The sequence below is a fragment of the Streptopelia decaocto genome (assembly GCF_964273445.1).
Source record: "Streptopelia decaocto genome assembly, chromosome: 3".
NCBI lineage: Eukaryota > Metazoa > Chordata > Aves > Columbiformes > Columbidae > Streptopelia > Streptopelia decaocto.
Window position 1 is genome coordinate 58,371,770 of NC_138656.1, and position 15,635 is coordinate 58,387,404.

Sequence of the window (15,635 nt, forward strand, 5' to 3'; positions counted from 1 at the left end):
AACTAGCTTTACAGTGTCTTTGATTTCTCCAGTTAGGGTGATGTCCCATTAGAGAGGAGGGAGAAGAAAAAAACAGAGAAACCCAAAGAAATAATATTAAAGCCATCTTCAACACAGGATGGATCACAGCTCAAACCAAACCAGAAATGATTATGTTAGTCATGGAAAGGGATTTATTTTCCCCAGGAGAGTGACTCTGACCAAACTTAAGCCATCAGTAATCCCTATAATTAGTCTATACCTGTTTCATAGTGTGGGTTGAAAATTTATAGAGAATGTTCCGAGAATAGCAGGACTGCAGAATGGCTTGAACTCTGTTAATGGAGGTTTCAATCCAGAACAGAAAGTTGTTGGAAGTATATCAGCCATTATCTTATGCTCAAAGAAAACCATTGCGATCACATTTCTGTGACTGGCACATTTCTTCTCTAAAGATGCTCTCGGTAGAGGGTGTATGGAACAGAAGGGATTCTCACATCTTCTAGAAATTTCTTCTTCACCATTTGCAAAATTACCTAATAAGAAGAAAAGTGTTTTTCTTTGAAGATGGCTAATAACTTTATGCTCTCTCAGTGAAGAACATGCCCTCTCATTCCTGTTTCTGCTTCTCAAGACACACATTTTCCTCTATATCCAGGCTCATATATTGACATAATTACTGACCTGAGATTCAGTTTAGCTCACCTATTGAAAATAGTTTGCCACTTTTAAAAGGCATTAGCCCGTCAAAGCCGAATGACATTACAACCTAAAATATTCTGGTTTGTATTTGATAGCTTGCTATTATTTTGTACTATATAGGATTTCTCTGTAGTCACAATTGAAAAATATGTTATCCATATTTATCTAAACCAACAGTCCATTAGCCATTGCTGTCCTAACTGCTGATACGTTATTTGTACTATTAAATAAATAATTGATAACAGGTGACACAGTAGTGATTCTACTTATGTCAAGCCATAGGCCTTTACGAATGTCCATTTGTTCTTTGAAAGTGTTACTAATTACAAATAATTAAAAATTTTTTTTTCAATTTTTGATGAGTTTTTTCTTTTATAGACTTTATTGTTTTATCATCTGTTGGTTTTATTCAACAGATAAAGCATGTGTGCTCTAGCTGTTTTTCTGACAGTTTGTAATTGAGCATCATTGTAGTAGCCTATATCCCATACTCTGAAGCTAATACTCTGGCTATTTCTAAAGATCTGTTCTTTAGAGATGCTCTGAATTTTCTCCTAAATGAAAACCATAAAGAAGAGTCATCATTGTTGCCTCTGTTATCCCAATTGAACAAACATACTTTTTAATGAAAGAAATCCCAAATCTGTTTTTGAGATAAGACTTGTTGAAAACTGGAAGGGAGGGTCCTCCTTTGGGGGGGAGAAATGTTCTTTGGGGCAGGGAGATGACGTTCAGGCTCCCTTTTTTAGGGGTGTTCTCTGTGCCCGTCTTTTCTGCAATATAAAGAGTAGCCTGCAGTCTGGTGATGGTCAGACAGGTGGCAAACCATGGCAGCCACAGAAGCCTTTTTACCATGTACTTGGTCTGTAGGTTTCTTCTTTGAGAAGGCAACCATATATTCTTGAGCAATATCCCCCTGGTGTTCAATGATTTGGAAACCTACACGTTTCACTAAATTTTCTTGCACCTGAGTGATGACACCCTGGCCAGGATTTCATTCTAGTCCCTGAAACATTTAATGAGAGGCCTGGAGCCTAAAAGTATTAGCTGGAGAGAAGCATTGAAAGCGGATTTGCCAATGGGATTCAGGGATAATCCAGGCTTAGCAAAGGCGTAGGACTGAAGAGGAACATTGGCAGCTCTCTTTTGACCAATTCAGGAAGGTAGGACTGCGTAAGTTCAGACTTGTAGTTATTCATCTGCACACTGGAAACCTAAATACTTTTAAAAGACTCGCAGAAATTATTCTTCCAAATGTGGTTGCTCAGACCTCCAAGACCCAATCTGATTTTTTTGTAATGGATAGATAAATGACATTTTCAGGCCTTTGCTGTAAAGAACAGAAAACTTTCTTTGGCATTATACATAATAACAAGAATTTCTTATGACTTTTTTTTTTCTACAGGAAATTTGAAGATAGTCATGCCTATTAGATTCCTAGAAGATGCAGGTAATTGTTTTATACTGAAAAAAATCATATATGCTCCCATTCCCTGTGTATTTCCTTGCATTTTGCTAATGTTTCCTCAAGGCCAATTCAGTTTTTCCACTGTAGGAATGAAATACATTTCAGTGTCTCTAATACTGCTTTTTTGCCCTTTTCCGCATTATAGTAAAATCATTACTGTTTTTATAATTCTCACTGTCGCGTCAAGAAAATATCATGTGTTTGCATAATATAGAAGCAGGAAAACTATGTCGTTCTTCAAATTCAAATGCTGTACTTGTCTATGAAAATCATACCTCTGGGCATTGCTTCTTCATAATAGAACTGTGGAAACCTAGTGCATTCAACCACAAGCAGTACATGTATAGCTGGATGGAAATTTTGACGTTGAAATCTAAAATGCTAAAGGCATATAAACATAGTCATAGCTCATTTATTTAATATGTGCTTTATCTCTATTAAGATATTCTCACTAAAATTTAATATGGTTATTGGAAGATGGAGATGTGGAAAGGTACCAGGAGTGTTGCATTCAGAATGCTTATTTGGCGTCTCTTTTTTTGACTGTTCAAAAGTGTAATCAACATCTTCTTGTACAAACAGTTAGGTGGTCTAAGGTGAGAAGTACCTCACTTCAGCCATCCTAAAATTTGGTATATACTCCAAGATAGTCATCCAGGATTTCTGCCTAGCCAACACTGAGGAACAGGCATCTCCAGAGTAGAGGGCCACGTGCATAGACATCCCCTATATCTGAAGTACACAATACGGAAAGATTTCTCCTCTGGAAGTACTGATCACCCTCCTCTGACTTTAGAGGAAAGCCAAGTGACTAAAGTGCAGGTCTGAACTGTAGGTGAGTAATACTGCATAAGGAAATTCCCAGCCACAATGTTAGGACTTATTTTTCAGCAGCAACTTGCTGAAAGAGCTTTGAAAGGTTGACTTCATGAGAATCAAGACTTCAGACTGTCCCCGGAAAGTCTTCCAAAGCTACTATTCAATTTGGAAAGTCTAGACCCCTGGTTTATGTTCCTAGGGCTTTTATTGAGTAGTGATTATGCTTGTGTGCAATCACTGGAGCCAGTCTTTACTGTGTCTACTGACAAAATGGGGTTTTGTGAAATGTAATTGCCTTTACTTAAGTCCCTATATATTATACATGAGGGGCTCAATGAAAGTGCAACTGACTGCATTGATGTTATTTCACATGGCTGTATTAACTGGTGTGTGTGCTTTCTTTGTTTTTGCTTTTTCCTTGCAGATAACTGTGTCACCATGGAAGAGATGAAGAGAACTTTACTCTAGTAGATCACAAACGTCTGTGGGTCATTCTGCATCTCAGTATTTAATAACAATGGGAAATGTCTAAATGCTATAACAAGTCTTTGCAAATGTATAACAAACTGTTTAGAAAAGTTCCTGCCATGAACAGAACTGTATGATACTCACAAAAGTGTACAGACGCAAATCTAATGCCTGTTGACTACTGCGTGGAAAGTTCCAAAGAGAACGAAAAGTCTGTGAACTTGCAACAGCCGTGCAAAAATGGGAGCAACAAAACTTTAAAAAGCACAGCTTTGGACACACTCCATGTGTCTGCACAGCTTTCAAGTGAACTAGCACTTAAGACCTTGTGTAACAAAATGGACTCTGGGGACACAGCTATAGGGCAAAAAGCTACCTCAAGGTCTGGAGAAACTGCTAAAGTACCAAGTAGATGGAGGCAAGAACATTCAGCTGTTATTAAAATGAGCACTTTCGGCAATCAAGAAGTACAGAGGCAACCACAAATAGATCACGAGCAAATTGGAAACACAGCATCAGCACAACTTTTTAGTTCTGGGAAACTGGTATCATCAAATGAAGCTGCACAGCAAGTCACGGAGAAGCAATATCCACAGCAACGTCCAAGTCCTTACTCATGTCAACATTCGCTTTCTTTCCCACAGCATTCATTGCCACAAGGCTTCTTGCACAACATAAAGCCACATCAGAGCTTGGAAGGTCCTCCGTGGCAGTTTCCTAGCCACTTGCCGTCAGTTGCCTCAGAGGACTTGTTTCCTTTCCATATGCACAGCCATAGTGGAGGCTTCTCCAGGAAGAAGATTTCAAGTTTGAACCCTGCATACAGCCAATATTCACAGAAATCTTTAGAACAATCAGAAGATGCTCACAAAAAGGAGCACAAACCCAAAAAGCCTGGCAAGTACATTTGTCCTTACTGTAATCGGGCTTGTGCCAAACCTAGTGTACTTAAAAAGCATATTAGGTCTCATACTGGGGAGCGACCATATCCTTGTGTTCCTTGTGGTTTCTCCTTCAAGACGAAGAGCAACCTTTACAAGCACAGGAAGTCACATGCCCATGCAATTAAAGCAGGATTGGTACCTTTCACAGAGTCAGCAGTCTCTAAGTTGGACCTAGATGCCAGCTACATTGATGTGGAAGCTGAAATACATTCAGATGGCGAGCAGAGTACAGACACTGATGAGGAGACCTCAGTCCTAGTGGAAGGTTCTGGCAAACTGAGCCCCGTCCCACAGCTGCCCCTGGACATTGCTAGCAGGAGCAGTTTTCACTCCTCCATGGAAGAGTCCTTGGTAGGGCCAATGAAAGTGCCCATTTTGATTATCCCTAAAAGTGGAATTCAGTTACCCAGTGAGAGTTCACCATATATTGGCTCTGATATGTTGCAAAACCCATCCTTAAGTACTAAGTCTGATGACTCGCATACAGTTAAACAGCGACTTGCACTAAGACTGTCAGAGAAAAAAGGGCAAGATTCTGAGCAGTCGTTAAACCTCCTGAGCCCTCACAGTAAAGGAAGCACTGACTCGGGTTATTTTTCCCGCTCAGAAAGTGCTGAGCAGCAGATTAGCCCACCAAATACTAATGCAAAGTCTTACGAAGAGATCATCTTTGGGAAGTTCTATAGGATTAATCAAAGGACAGCACTAACAGTAGCCACAACAAATCAAGAACACAGTTTAATGGGTAGAAAGGGTAAAGCAGAACCATTACCTCTTTTAAATAACAGATCAGATATCAAGATGCTTGAGGAACATATTTCTCAGCTGACTCCAAATAAAGAAGAACTCGTTGACTCCAGTAACTTGAGCACTATTAAATCTACACAAGTTTATCCAGGCAGCAATATGGAATCCAGACAATCCCAGACCGCCACATCGTCTGTCAAAAGTGAATCCAACCTATATCAAGTCAGTCAGCAGGGTGATGTGTCCATCCTTCTAGAGCCCCCAGTAGATTCCTCTCCTCTTATTAGAAGTAACTCCATGCCAACCTCTTCTGCAAACAGCCTAAGTATTCCCCCATCTCTGAGGGGAAGCCATTCATTTGATGAGAAGATGACTGGCTCAGATGATGTATTTTACCCTGGGACGGTAGGAATATCCCACCAAAGGATGTTGAGAAGACAGGCTGCCTTTGAACTGCCCTCTGTGCAGGAGGGGCACTCAGATTCAGACTGTCATGGAAGACCAGGGAAAAATATAATAATGTCTTCCAGCAGACAGACAGTAGGTGACAAAGGACCATCCTTAAAAGAGAAGAAAGGAGACAAGACCTTCTATGACTATGATGCCAGTGGAAAGCACTATAAAAAATGGGAAGAATTTGAAGCACAGAAGCAGAACTACAGGGACTCACCATCCTTAGGTGGGATGAACAAAGGGGGAGAGTACTTTATTGATCCACTCGGACAATCTCAGGTGGTGCCGTCCATGCTTGGTACAACTTTTGAAAACAGAAAGCGCAGGAAAGAGGAGAGTGTTGGAGATGAGGAAGACAGTCCCATGCTTTGCAGCAGTACAGCTGGCACCACTGGGGGAATTCAGCCTTTGGACTTTGATCCCAAATCCCAAATTCAAGAAGTGCCAAGGAGTGGATTTGCCCTTCAAAGCCTGGACAATGCTGCCCATTGCCATGCAGAGCGTTTTGAAATCTGCCGGTCTTACTTGCAGTCTGGAAGCCCAGCAACTTCTCTGGAAGACTCATCTTTGACTGCAGAGCAAGAAAAGACTGCAGAATCACTGACCAGAAAGCCCCCTGGAAATGTCATCTCTGTCATTCAGCACACAAATTCACTGAGCAGGCCAAACTCATTTGAAAGGTCTGAATCTACAGAACATATTGCGTACCAGCAGGAAAAGATTTATTCACCATCTGAAACGTGCGAGAGCGAGATTTGTGAGTCCCCAATGAGCCCAGACCGAGTTCCACAAACAGAAAATGCTGACACCAGTAAGACATCTCCATCCCAGCAGCCGCAGCCATATCACATGCAGCCCAGGTTGGTTCGCCAGCACAACATACAGGTACCTGAAATTCGTGTCACGGAGGAGCCAGATAAGCCTGAGAAAGATAAAGAAATGCAGAGTAAAGAGCAGGAGAGACCCACTGAAGAATTCCAGTGGCCCCAGAGAAGTGAAACCCTTTCTCAACTTCCAGCTGAAAAGCTACCACCTAAAAAGAAGCGTTTACGACTGGCTGACATGGAGCACTCCTCTGGAGAATCCAGCTTTGAGTCCACAGGTACAAGCCTCTCTCGTAGCCCTAGCCAAGAAAGTAATTTGTCCCACAGTTCGAGTTTTTCAATGTCCTTTGAAAGAGAAGAGAATATGAAGTTCATCATGCCTCCCAAACAAGATGAGTTTGGAAAACAGTCTGAGTTTTTAACAGTTCCAGCTGGTGCTCATTCACTTTCCGTCCCTGGGCATCACCATCAGAGGGAAATGAGACGCTGCTCATCTGAACAGATGCCCTGTCCTCATGCTGCTGAAATCCCAGAGATCCGAAGTAAATCCTTTGATTACGGGAACCTGTCCCATGCCTCTTCGGCTGGGACACCTACTACGGCACTGTCTCCATCCCGAGAAAGGAAGAAGTGCTTCTTGGTTCGGCAGGCTTCCTTCAGTGGATTTCCAGAGATTTCCCAGACTGATCAGAGCACAGAACAAAGTATAAAACAGGAGCAGATGGAACATGCACAGGCTGGTCTTCGCTCCTCCCAGCTTGCCTGGCATCATTCTTCTTCCTCTGTACTTCAGCCCATTCAGGTAGATGACTCTGGAAAACAGGCTAGCTCAACCCACCTTGCCCACCAACAGGCTTTTCTTGCAGACAGCCCAGAAATGTTAAGGACTCCCTTGATCCAACAAGCGCCTTATATTCCTAACAAACATCCATCAGAGCAGCAGCAGCTATTTGCACATCAGGAAAAAGTCCCATTTCCCCCTATTCACAGCACCTTGTTTCAGTTCCCATATCCAGCTGTCTGCATGGTTCACTTACCACCGTCTCAGCAGCCTGTCTTGTGGCAGTCATGCACAGAACCTCTACATTTCCAGCATCATTTTGTGCAACAGCTGCAGAAATCTTATGTCAAACAGCCTTTCCAAACAGACGTTCCTCCAAGTTATCACCTGGAACATGCACCAGAGCTTCTTGGAAAGAAACCAGCTGATTATGTGCACACTAAAGAGCAAGCATACCAGCATTACTCAGGAACATCTGGGCAGTATTCAAAAAATACTCTTGCTAAGTACCAGTCAGACCATAGCATTAAGCCAACAGATACCTCCTCTGAGCAGCATCTTCAGACAGATTTTGACTCCTCAAGTGATGGATCTGTACAGTCTTTGCCAGGAACTGTTGTTCCCGTCAGGATTCAAACCCATGTGCCATCTTACGGTAGTGTTATGTACACAAGCATTTCCCAGATCATTGGGCAGGGCAACAGTCCCACAATTGTAATTTGTAAAGTTGATGAGACTGTTTCTCAAAGAACATTGGCAACTAGTGCAACCATGCAAGGAATTGGATTTAACATAGCTCAGATGCTGGGTCAGCAAGGAGGGCTAGAAAAATATCCTTTGTGGAAAGTGCCGCAGACGCTACCACTCGGACTGGAGCCACCAATTCCCCTGTGTTTGCCTTCCAGTTCTGACATTGCTTCTACCTTGGGAGGAAGCAAACGAATGCTTTCACCTGCCAGCAGCTTGGAGCTCTTCATGGAGACCAAGCAGCAGAAACGAGTCAAGGAAGAAAAAATGTATGGGCAGATAGTTGAGGAGCTAAGTGCAGTTGAGTTAACTAGCTCAGATATAAAGAAAGATTTTCCAAGAATGCAGAAGCCTCAACTAGTAAGGCAGAGCTGTGCTACTGAGCCAAAAGAAAGTCTGCCGTCTGTGTCATCCTGTTCACCACTGTCATCCTCATCATCTCAAGATCTCCCACCTGTCAGCATGCCAACAGCTGATACTTTCCCACTGAGCAGGGAGAAACTTTCCAGTTTTGACTCCACGTCACCAGGGCAGAAGTCCAGTGGCCCTTCTGAAGGAAGAGACTCTCCAGAAGAACTGGACGTGGATGAAACAGCCTCAGATATGAGCATGAGTCCACAGAGGTCTTCATTGCCACCTGGGGAAATTCAGCCAGAAGACCAACTGAAACATCAAAAATTGCCTCTTGGGATGTTAGTCCAGATGTCGTCCAATACCAGGGGGAAAGTCACAGGCTCAACCATTCTCCTGACAGACGTAGCAGATTTTCAGCAAATCCTTCAGTTCCCAAGTCTGCGGACGACTACTACTGTGAGCTGGTGTTTCTTAAACTATACAAAACCCAATTACATTCAGCAACCAACCCTCAAATCTTCTGTTTATGCTTCGTGGTGCATAAGTTCATGTAACCCAAACCCATCGGGGCTAAGTACAAAGACCACTTTAGCACTTTTAAGGTCCAAGCAAAAAACCACCACGGAAATCTACACTCTGGCTGCTATGCATAGACCTGGAGCCGGTAAAGTGACATCATCAACTGCATGGAAGCAGTTTGCTCAGGTAAATAAGAGGTTTTAATAAAATTAAATTAGTATATCTTTATTTGAGAAAATATTAGTAAACTATAAAATGTAAGTTAATGATTTAAAAAAAAAACAAACAAAACATTCCCCATGGGAAATCAGGCATCTTCCCATGACAACTTTTGAGCCTCAATTTACCCATCCCCAAGCTCTCCTACTTCTGCTGTCTCTGTCTCCATTTTCAAAATCAGATGTAAAAAGTGAGGCTTTTAAAACCCTCTCCTTGTGTATGCCAGAGCCTGACACATTATCTCGTTTTATTTTGTCCTGTGTTTTCACTGTGGCCTGATTCAAACCGTATCAGACGCAAATACCCACGTGTGTTCCTAAGTAAAGTTAAAATTGAGTAAGGATCTTCAGATTCACTTAATGTCTTTTACAAACTGCCTCTTCCTCATGGACTAAGCATTAGATAATGGTGCCAGGGAAAATTCTGTAATGGCAATAAATTACCTTCTAAATCTTTGCCATCTTCATTTTCAATACTTCTTTTTCTGAGGAAAGATATGGTGCTGTCTTTTCTGTCAATACTCATAAAAATTTGTCCATGCTGCCCCCTCTCTTTTTCTCCATCAAATCAAATGGGACAAATTAATTCATCTTATAGAGTTGCACTAAAATGAGAGTTTGGCTTTGACCTGGAATGTTAAAAGTGCTTGAAATGAAGTGTGCGTTTATTGTGTGCTTCAGCAGTAACACCCTTCCTTGACTTTGTTCTACAGATGAAACACGAGCCATTCTTCTTGTTTGGCAGCAAGCTTGAAAAGAAAGTAGTGGGGAATATTATAAAAGAAAGAGTAAAAGGAGACATTCATGGAGATAAAGACATTACATCCAAACAAACTGAGCCGATACGAATTAAAATCTTTGAAGGAGGGTAAGAAAATGCAACTGGAAATTTCAAGCTCAGACTGTCATTTTAAAGAGATTTGAACATGAATATGAATGAATTAGGATGTGAACAGTCTCCTGTATTCCTGCCATGTCTTGTAGCTCCCAAGCCTCCTCTTTTTTGTGTATGTGTCAGTCTTAAAACAAACTGCAGGGTACCTGTATGCTTACTCTTGTTGCTGCTTTGTTATTAGGGCAATTATATTTTTGTCTGTGTGACAGCACTCACTTGAAATTGTTGCTTTCATTCCTTAGGTCATAAAGAAATGTATAAATGGTTAACATTTTCATATTTTCTATACCGTTTCTTTGTACTTAATGGCTTCCATGAGGTTATCTTTCGATTTTTAGATTCTGTGTACCTTCACTCCCTTAAATGCGTTACCTAGGTATGCTTACTCTTATTTTTGTATTTTTTAATTATTTACTGAAGTTGGATTTTGGAGTTAAAATGTAAGATTACAATGAAATCTATGGTATTTAAGCCTCATCCATAGATCTGTCATGTATGGCTGATAAAACAATGTTTAATTTTACCATGGCCATCTATCACTCAGATTATAACAGAAACAAATAGCAAAGAGAGGGAAAAAGACCTGAAAGCCCATTAGCAGTGTTTTGAGGCTTGTGAAGCTTATTATAACCAGCAAATGAAATGAACACTTGTTTGCCTCTGCAGTATACTCTGAAATGGAAGATGCTGTTTTATTTCTTTTACAGAATTCTGACATGATGCAATGAATTTACCAGTTGTTAGTAGTGAATACTCAGGTGGTTGAACAAGATGTGTTTTTCAGTCTTATCAAGCTCCAATGGTTTCACAGCACTGTTTTATTGGGGTAACTAAATATGTCAGGATGGAGATGTAAGAAATTCATCCATCCATTTAATTCTCCTGTCGGTTTGTACCCTAAAAGGTAAAAATCTCAGTTGTCCTTCATTCACATGATGTGTTTTTGCTCCGCTTTGATAGTCTCCAGGAGATGAACCTTGGCATTGCTCTGTAGTCTGCCACACCAGGGAATACAGCCTACATCTTGCCTGAAAGACTGAAAATGTTATTTTGGAGATTGTTGTAGGTATACTGGTCCAGACACACTGATCCTGGCTGTTCTCTGTAGTTCTACATTGTCCTAGTACCCAAGCCACTAGGCTGGCTACACAAGAGTGACCCAAACTTCAGGAGTGAGGCTAAGTTTACAAGAAATTTCAAGAGCTGTTGCTTCAACTCACACCCACTTTGAAGTATAAAGTTAGCCTGTTTCCCACTATGTATAATTTCTGAATTTGGATCACCCAGCTGAAGATAATCGGCACTGATGTAAGGTGTGTGATAACAGGTCAGAAGAGTACAAGTGTGTGAAGTAAAGCAACTTAAAGGAGGATTCAGAACAGTGTGAGCTGCAACAGATCACTCTGTAAAATGCCTCTACCATCTAACACCTTCTTTAAGAAACTTTGTATGTTACTTACACCATCTTAAGTTTCCCTCTAGTCCAATAAGGTCTGTGAAACTATTTGTGTAAAGGTACATAATTCACATGTCACCTAGAAATGTCTCCTAATAATATTTGTCTATGTTTAGATATCCTTTGAGTAGAACAAAAAGGAAGAGACCTTGATATGCACATTAATTTCTGGACGGGGGGTACAAATAATCTGTGCAATAGAGTGGGAGCTCCTCAATAGGAGCATATAACCTGCAAAGCGACAGTGAATATGATGTAGTGTTAATGGGTCCATTCTTTCCTTATACATCATAATGTTATCATACATTTTATAGTAATTATTTATGGAAGAGTAGATTAAATATTTTCATTAGTTCAGCTATTTTAAATAGATATAATGTTATTGACATAGTATAACCATGTCTTTCATTGTTTTCTGTCCTGACTATTGAATTTGTCCTCCTCTTCAGGATTTTGTTTATGTCTTCTGAAAGCTAGTTTTTAACATGGGTGGGTTTCCATGCTTCCTTGCTCTTAGCTGTTTGCAGAGCTGTTGTGTTCTTCTCTGTTCTGCTCCCGTTGAGCTCATCTTCATATCATCATCTCAGCACGCTCAAGTGGTGCACCCAACTATGCAGCAAATGTCTGTCATCTTCATTTCACTTTTTCTCCCCTGGACAGACAAGCGTGCATGGTGATATCTTGTTTCAGCAGGGTATTTTCATTCCATTTTTCATTTATCTTGGGGAGTGGATTTGCTTATGCTTCCTGATTGCTTCTGTTTTGTAAATGCAAAGAAGGCAATTCAGAATCCATAGCTGAGCAAGCCGTTGTCGGGGTGTTTGTTTTTTGGGAAAGCCCGTGCGCTGGGCAGTTGTGCAGCTGCCGTGTGCCAGGGGAGGGGAGCACTTGTATGGCCGGTGGGCAAAAAGCAAATAAATGGGGCTGGGGAGGAGTGAGAAGCTGAAGGAACAGAATGAACGAGGTTGAGCCGAAAAGTAGATGTCACAGCGCGTCACCACCTCACTGCACCAAAGCCCATCAAGAGCAGTTTGTGAGTGTGGCAGCAGAAGGGGTTTTAAAGGAAGAAGCTAAGAACCATTGTTACTACCTCTGGCAGGTGGCTTGATTTGAATGAATTATCTGAATCACCAAATCTGCTTTCCGTCACCTGTGCCTGCGAAACCCTGATGGGATGTGAAGCAGGGTTTCTCAAAGAAAAACAGCAATTTGAAGTTCAGCGCTTGCTGTAGTACAGTCAGTCAGTTACTAATGGTGTGAGGTAAAAAGGAGGGACAGGGCAGACATGCCCACTTGTCTGACATCTGGTTTAATAACGTTATCAGCTGACAGCAAGAACGCACAGTTTGCCTGTTTGCTCTTTTGTATCTATCAATAATAGACTCTAGTAGAAAATCCCTAATAAGATAACATTTTGGATGGAAATTGCAGGACTCTGAGGCTTGTTAATGCTTTTTAAGTCTGGAGTCCCATTCAAATCAAGCTCAGAGCAGCCATGACCATAGCCCTTATATGAAAGCTGTGTAGTGGGAAGGGGGAAACTACTGAAAGCTTTGAGAGAGGTATGAGTTAGTAGTAAGATCTAATATTCCTGGGGGCTAGAAAGATAATCACCATGGACTCAGTCTTCTGGTGTTTCGGTTTTTGAACAAGGCCCTCCTTAAATGTCAGATCTGTGTGTGTCATTTCTCTTACAGTTGTTATTGTGAAGCACACTTAGAGAGTCAAGGCCAGTTATGACCAAGAACTGTCCATGTGAATGATATAGAGACATATCTTGTCTAATTGTCTTTGTGCCCAATGGGATCTGACAGATGACAGAAGCTGGTGGAATGAAGTCAGGCAGAGGAACAGCAGAGATGGAGCAACAGAAAAGCACATGTTATAACACAGCATTTATCTCACCAGTATCAATCATGGGTCATATGGTGGATTCCATCCCAGCAAAATCAGACTGTAAGGAGAGGTGAAAAGAAGATAGAATGGTAGTCTTTCAAACAATAATGGGCATTTTTTCTGTCTGTGAGAGAAAGCCTGGAGACGGTTGATGAAGCAATGGATAGAGATGACTAGGAGTATTTGGCACGTGTGTATGAAGGAGAACCTGGAAAACGGGGCAGACAGAAAAGCAGAATCTCAAAAATGTGATACAAAAAAACCTGCTAGGGAGACGGATAAATATTATATGACGTTAGACTATGCCAGTTTTGCCCATGGTGTGAGGGACAATGAAGGAAAAGGGAGAGGGCATACTTTATTGGAAAAGACATGAAAAAACCTGAACTTAGGCATCCACATTTGAAAGAGGAGCTGATGTGTTCAATAGATAGCAATACGGACATGAGAACAGAACGGTGTTTTACATATTTAGAAGATATTATCTTTGGTATTTATATTGCCAGTGATATAGGTGAACATACAGAAGAAGTGTTCATCTAAGAAAAGCACACTTGAAAAATGTTTCAGCTCTGTAACCCAAAAATTGCCACTTCTTGTAGAGTTATCATCACATTAACAGATTCATTCACATAGTCCTGTATTTATTTAAAGCACTGACTGTCAGTACCAATGGTATTTTGTGGACTGTGCATCCACAGGGTGACTAAAAGTACTTTGTGCTGCTTAGGGAAAGGGCAAGGGAGGACAGAGGGCAGACAAAATATTCTTTCTCAGTTCTCTCAATTTCTGGATTTTACTCTGGGTGAATCAGGATTAAATTCTCCCTGTAGGGAATGCACAGCACTCTTGAAACCTCCAAACAGCCTGGGCAAATCCCTTGGGCCCTTTTAGATTTCAGTATTAACGATTTATCTTGACAGCAAAGGCAACGTGCAGCTTTACATAGATTTGCATATCTTATTTATTATCTAACCGCACACTATGTAATCAGCAAAAATAGCATGGAACACTTACGTCTGTGCTAAGAAAAAAATCATTTAACAGCTTTCTGCTAAGTATGCAGGTTGGAAGTTTCCCATTTTATTTCTGAAGTAGCACGTACCTGAGTGAACTCAACTCTTGGTGTCCCTTAGGGAGGGATCCATCTTTGGGAACTTCAGGCATCTGTAGCATAAATGCATACATCCTTGCTAGTCATCTGCATTCCCTTTATGCTTAATGCGGGGAAATGGGCATTTCCAGGATCTTATTTATCTGATCCCACGGGATAAAAACACTAAAATAGTTAAATGGGCCGTGCTGCAAAATGACGCTGTTTTCCATGGTGATGGATGCCTGTGTTGTACAAGACTATAGTTAGCTGAAATAAATCCAACTGTAGACTCGTATTTGGAGTTGTGCTGTGTCTATAGGAATGGTGGCTGATCTGTTTCCTGACAAGGTGTTAATAGGATCACAGAATCTTAGAGTAGTTTGGGTCAGAAGGGACGTTCAAAGGTCATCTAATCCAACCCCCTGCAATGAGCAGGGACATCTTCAACTAGATCAGGTTGCTCAGAGTCCTGTCCAGCCTGGCCTGGAATGTCTCCAGGAATGGGGCATCTACCACGTGTCTGGACAACCTGTTGCAGTGTTTCACCACCCTCAGTGTAAAAAATGTCTTCCTCATGTCTAGCTTGAATCTCCCCTCTTTTAGTTGAAAGCCATTACCCCTTGTCCTGTCGTAACAGGCCCTGCTAAAAAGTCTGTCCCCATCTTTATAGGCCCCTATACTATTCTTATACTACAACCATTTGGTTTCAAATTCTTAAAACACATTGGGACCGGTGCATTCCCTGAAAGTCAAGTACTTTGTGACTTCCAAACTGAAAATTCAGTAGTTCCTGTGGACTTTTGTGGATTTGTTGTGATGAGATATATACAGGATCAGGATCAGATGCATAGAGGTGATGTTTGTGCATGTATGTGAACTAGAGTCTGTATGACTTAAATGCTTGCTCTCTTCCAACAGGTATAAATCAAATGAGGATTATGTCTATGTCAGAGGTCGTGGCCGAGGAAAGTACATTTGTGAAGAATGTGGAATCCGCTGCAAAAAGCCAAGCATGCTCAAAAAACATATCCGCACTCATACTGATGTCCGGCCTTATGTATGCAAGTTGTGCAATTTTGCCTTCAAAACTAAAGGTACTTGACCCTCTTTGCTGAACTCTTTCCACTTCCCCAATGAATCTTGAAGTATTTTGCCATCCAGGCACCCTTTGCAATCACGGAGAGAATTTTCTTCAGAATAAAATTATTGTGTTTGTGTATACAGGAATTAGAGAGGTTTTTCTCTTGGCTTTAATTGATCCAGGGATTT

The 15,635-nt window shown here is 41.3% G+C and overlaps 1 protein-coding gene across 4 annotated transcripts in view; it reads left to right on the forward strand.

Annotated features, from left to right (window-relative positions):
- The window catches only part of HIVEP2 (HIVEP zinc finger 2), a 105,501-nt gene that overhangs the window by 77,411 nt on the left and 12,455 nt on the right, over positions 1–15,635 (forward strand). For 2 of the 4 annotated variants that reach the window (XM_082048928.1, XM_082048929.1), the window contains exons 3-6: positions 2,087–2,131; positions 3,393–8,991; positions 9,737–9,891; positions 15,285–15,460. In XM_082048928.1, the coding sequence (XP_081905054.1) occupies positions 3,604–8,991; positions 9,737–9,891; positions 15,285–15,460 (5,719 nt within the window). In that variant the 5' untranslated portion in view covers positions 2,087–2,131; positions 3,393–3,603. Of the gene's footprint in view, positions 1–2,086; positions 2,132–2,731; positions 2,985–3,392; positions 8,992–9,736; positions 9,892–15,284; positions 15,461–15,635 lie in introns of all 4 variants that reach the window. The other 2 variants (XM_082048930.1, XM_082048931.1) reach the window with 2 other exon arrangements.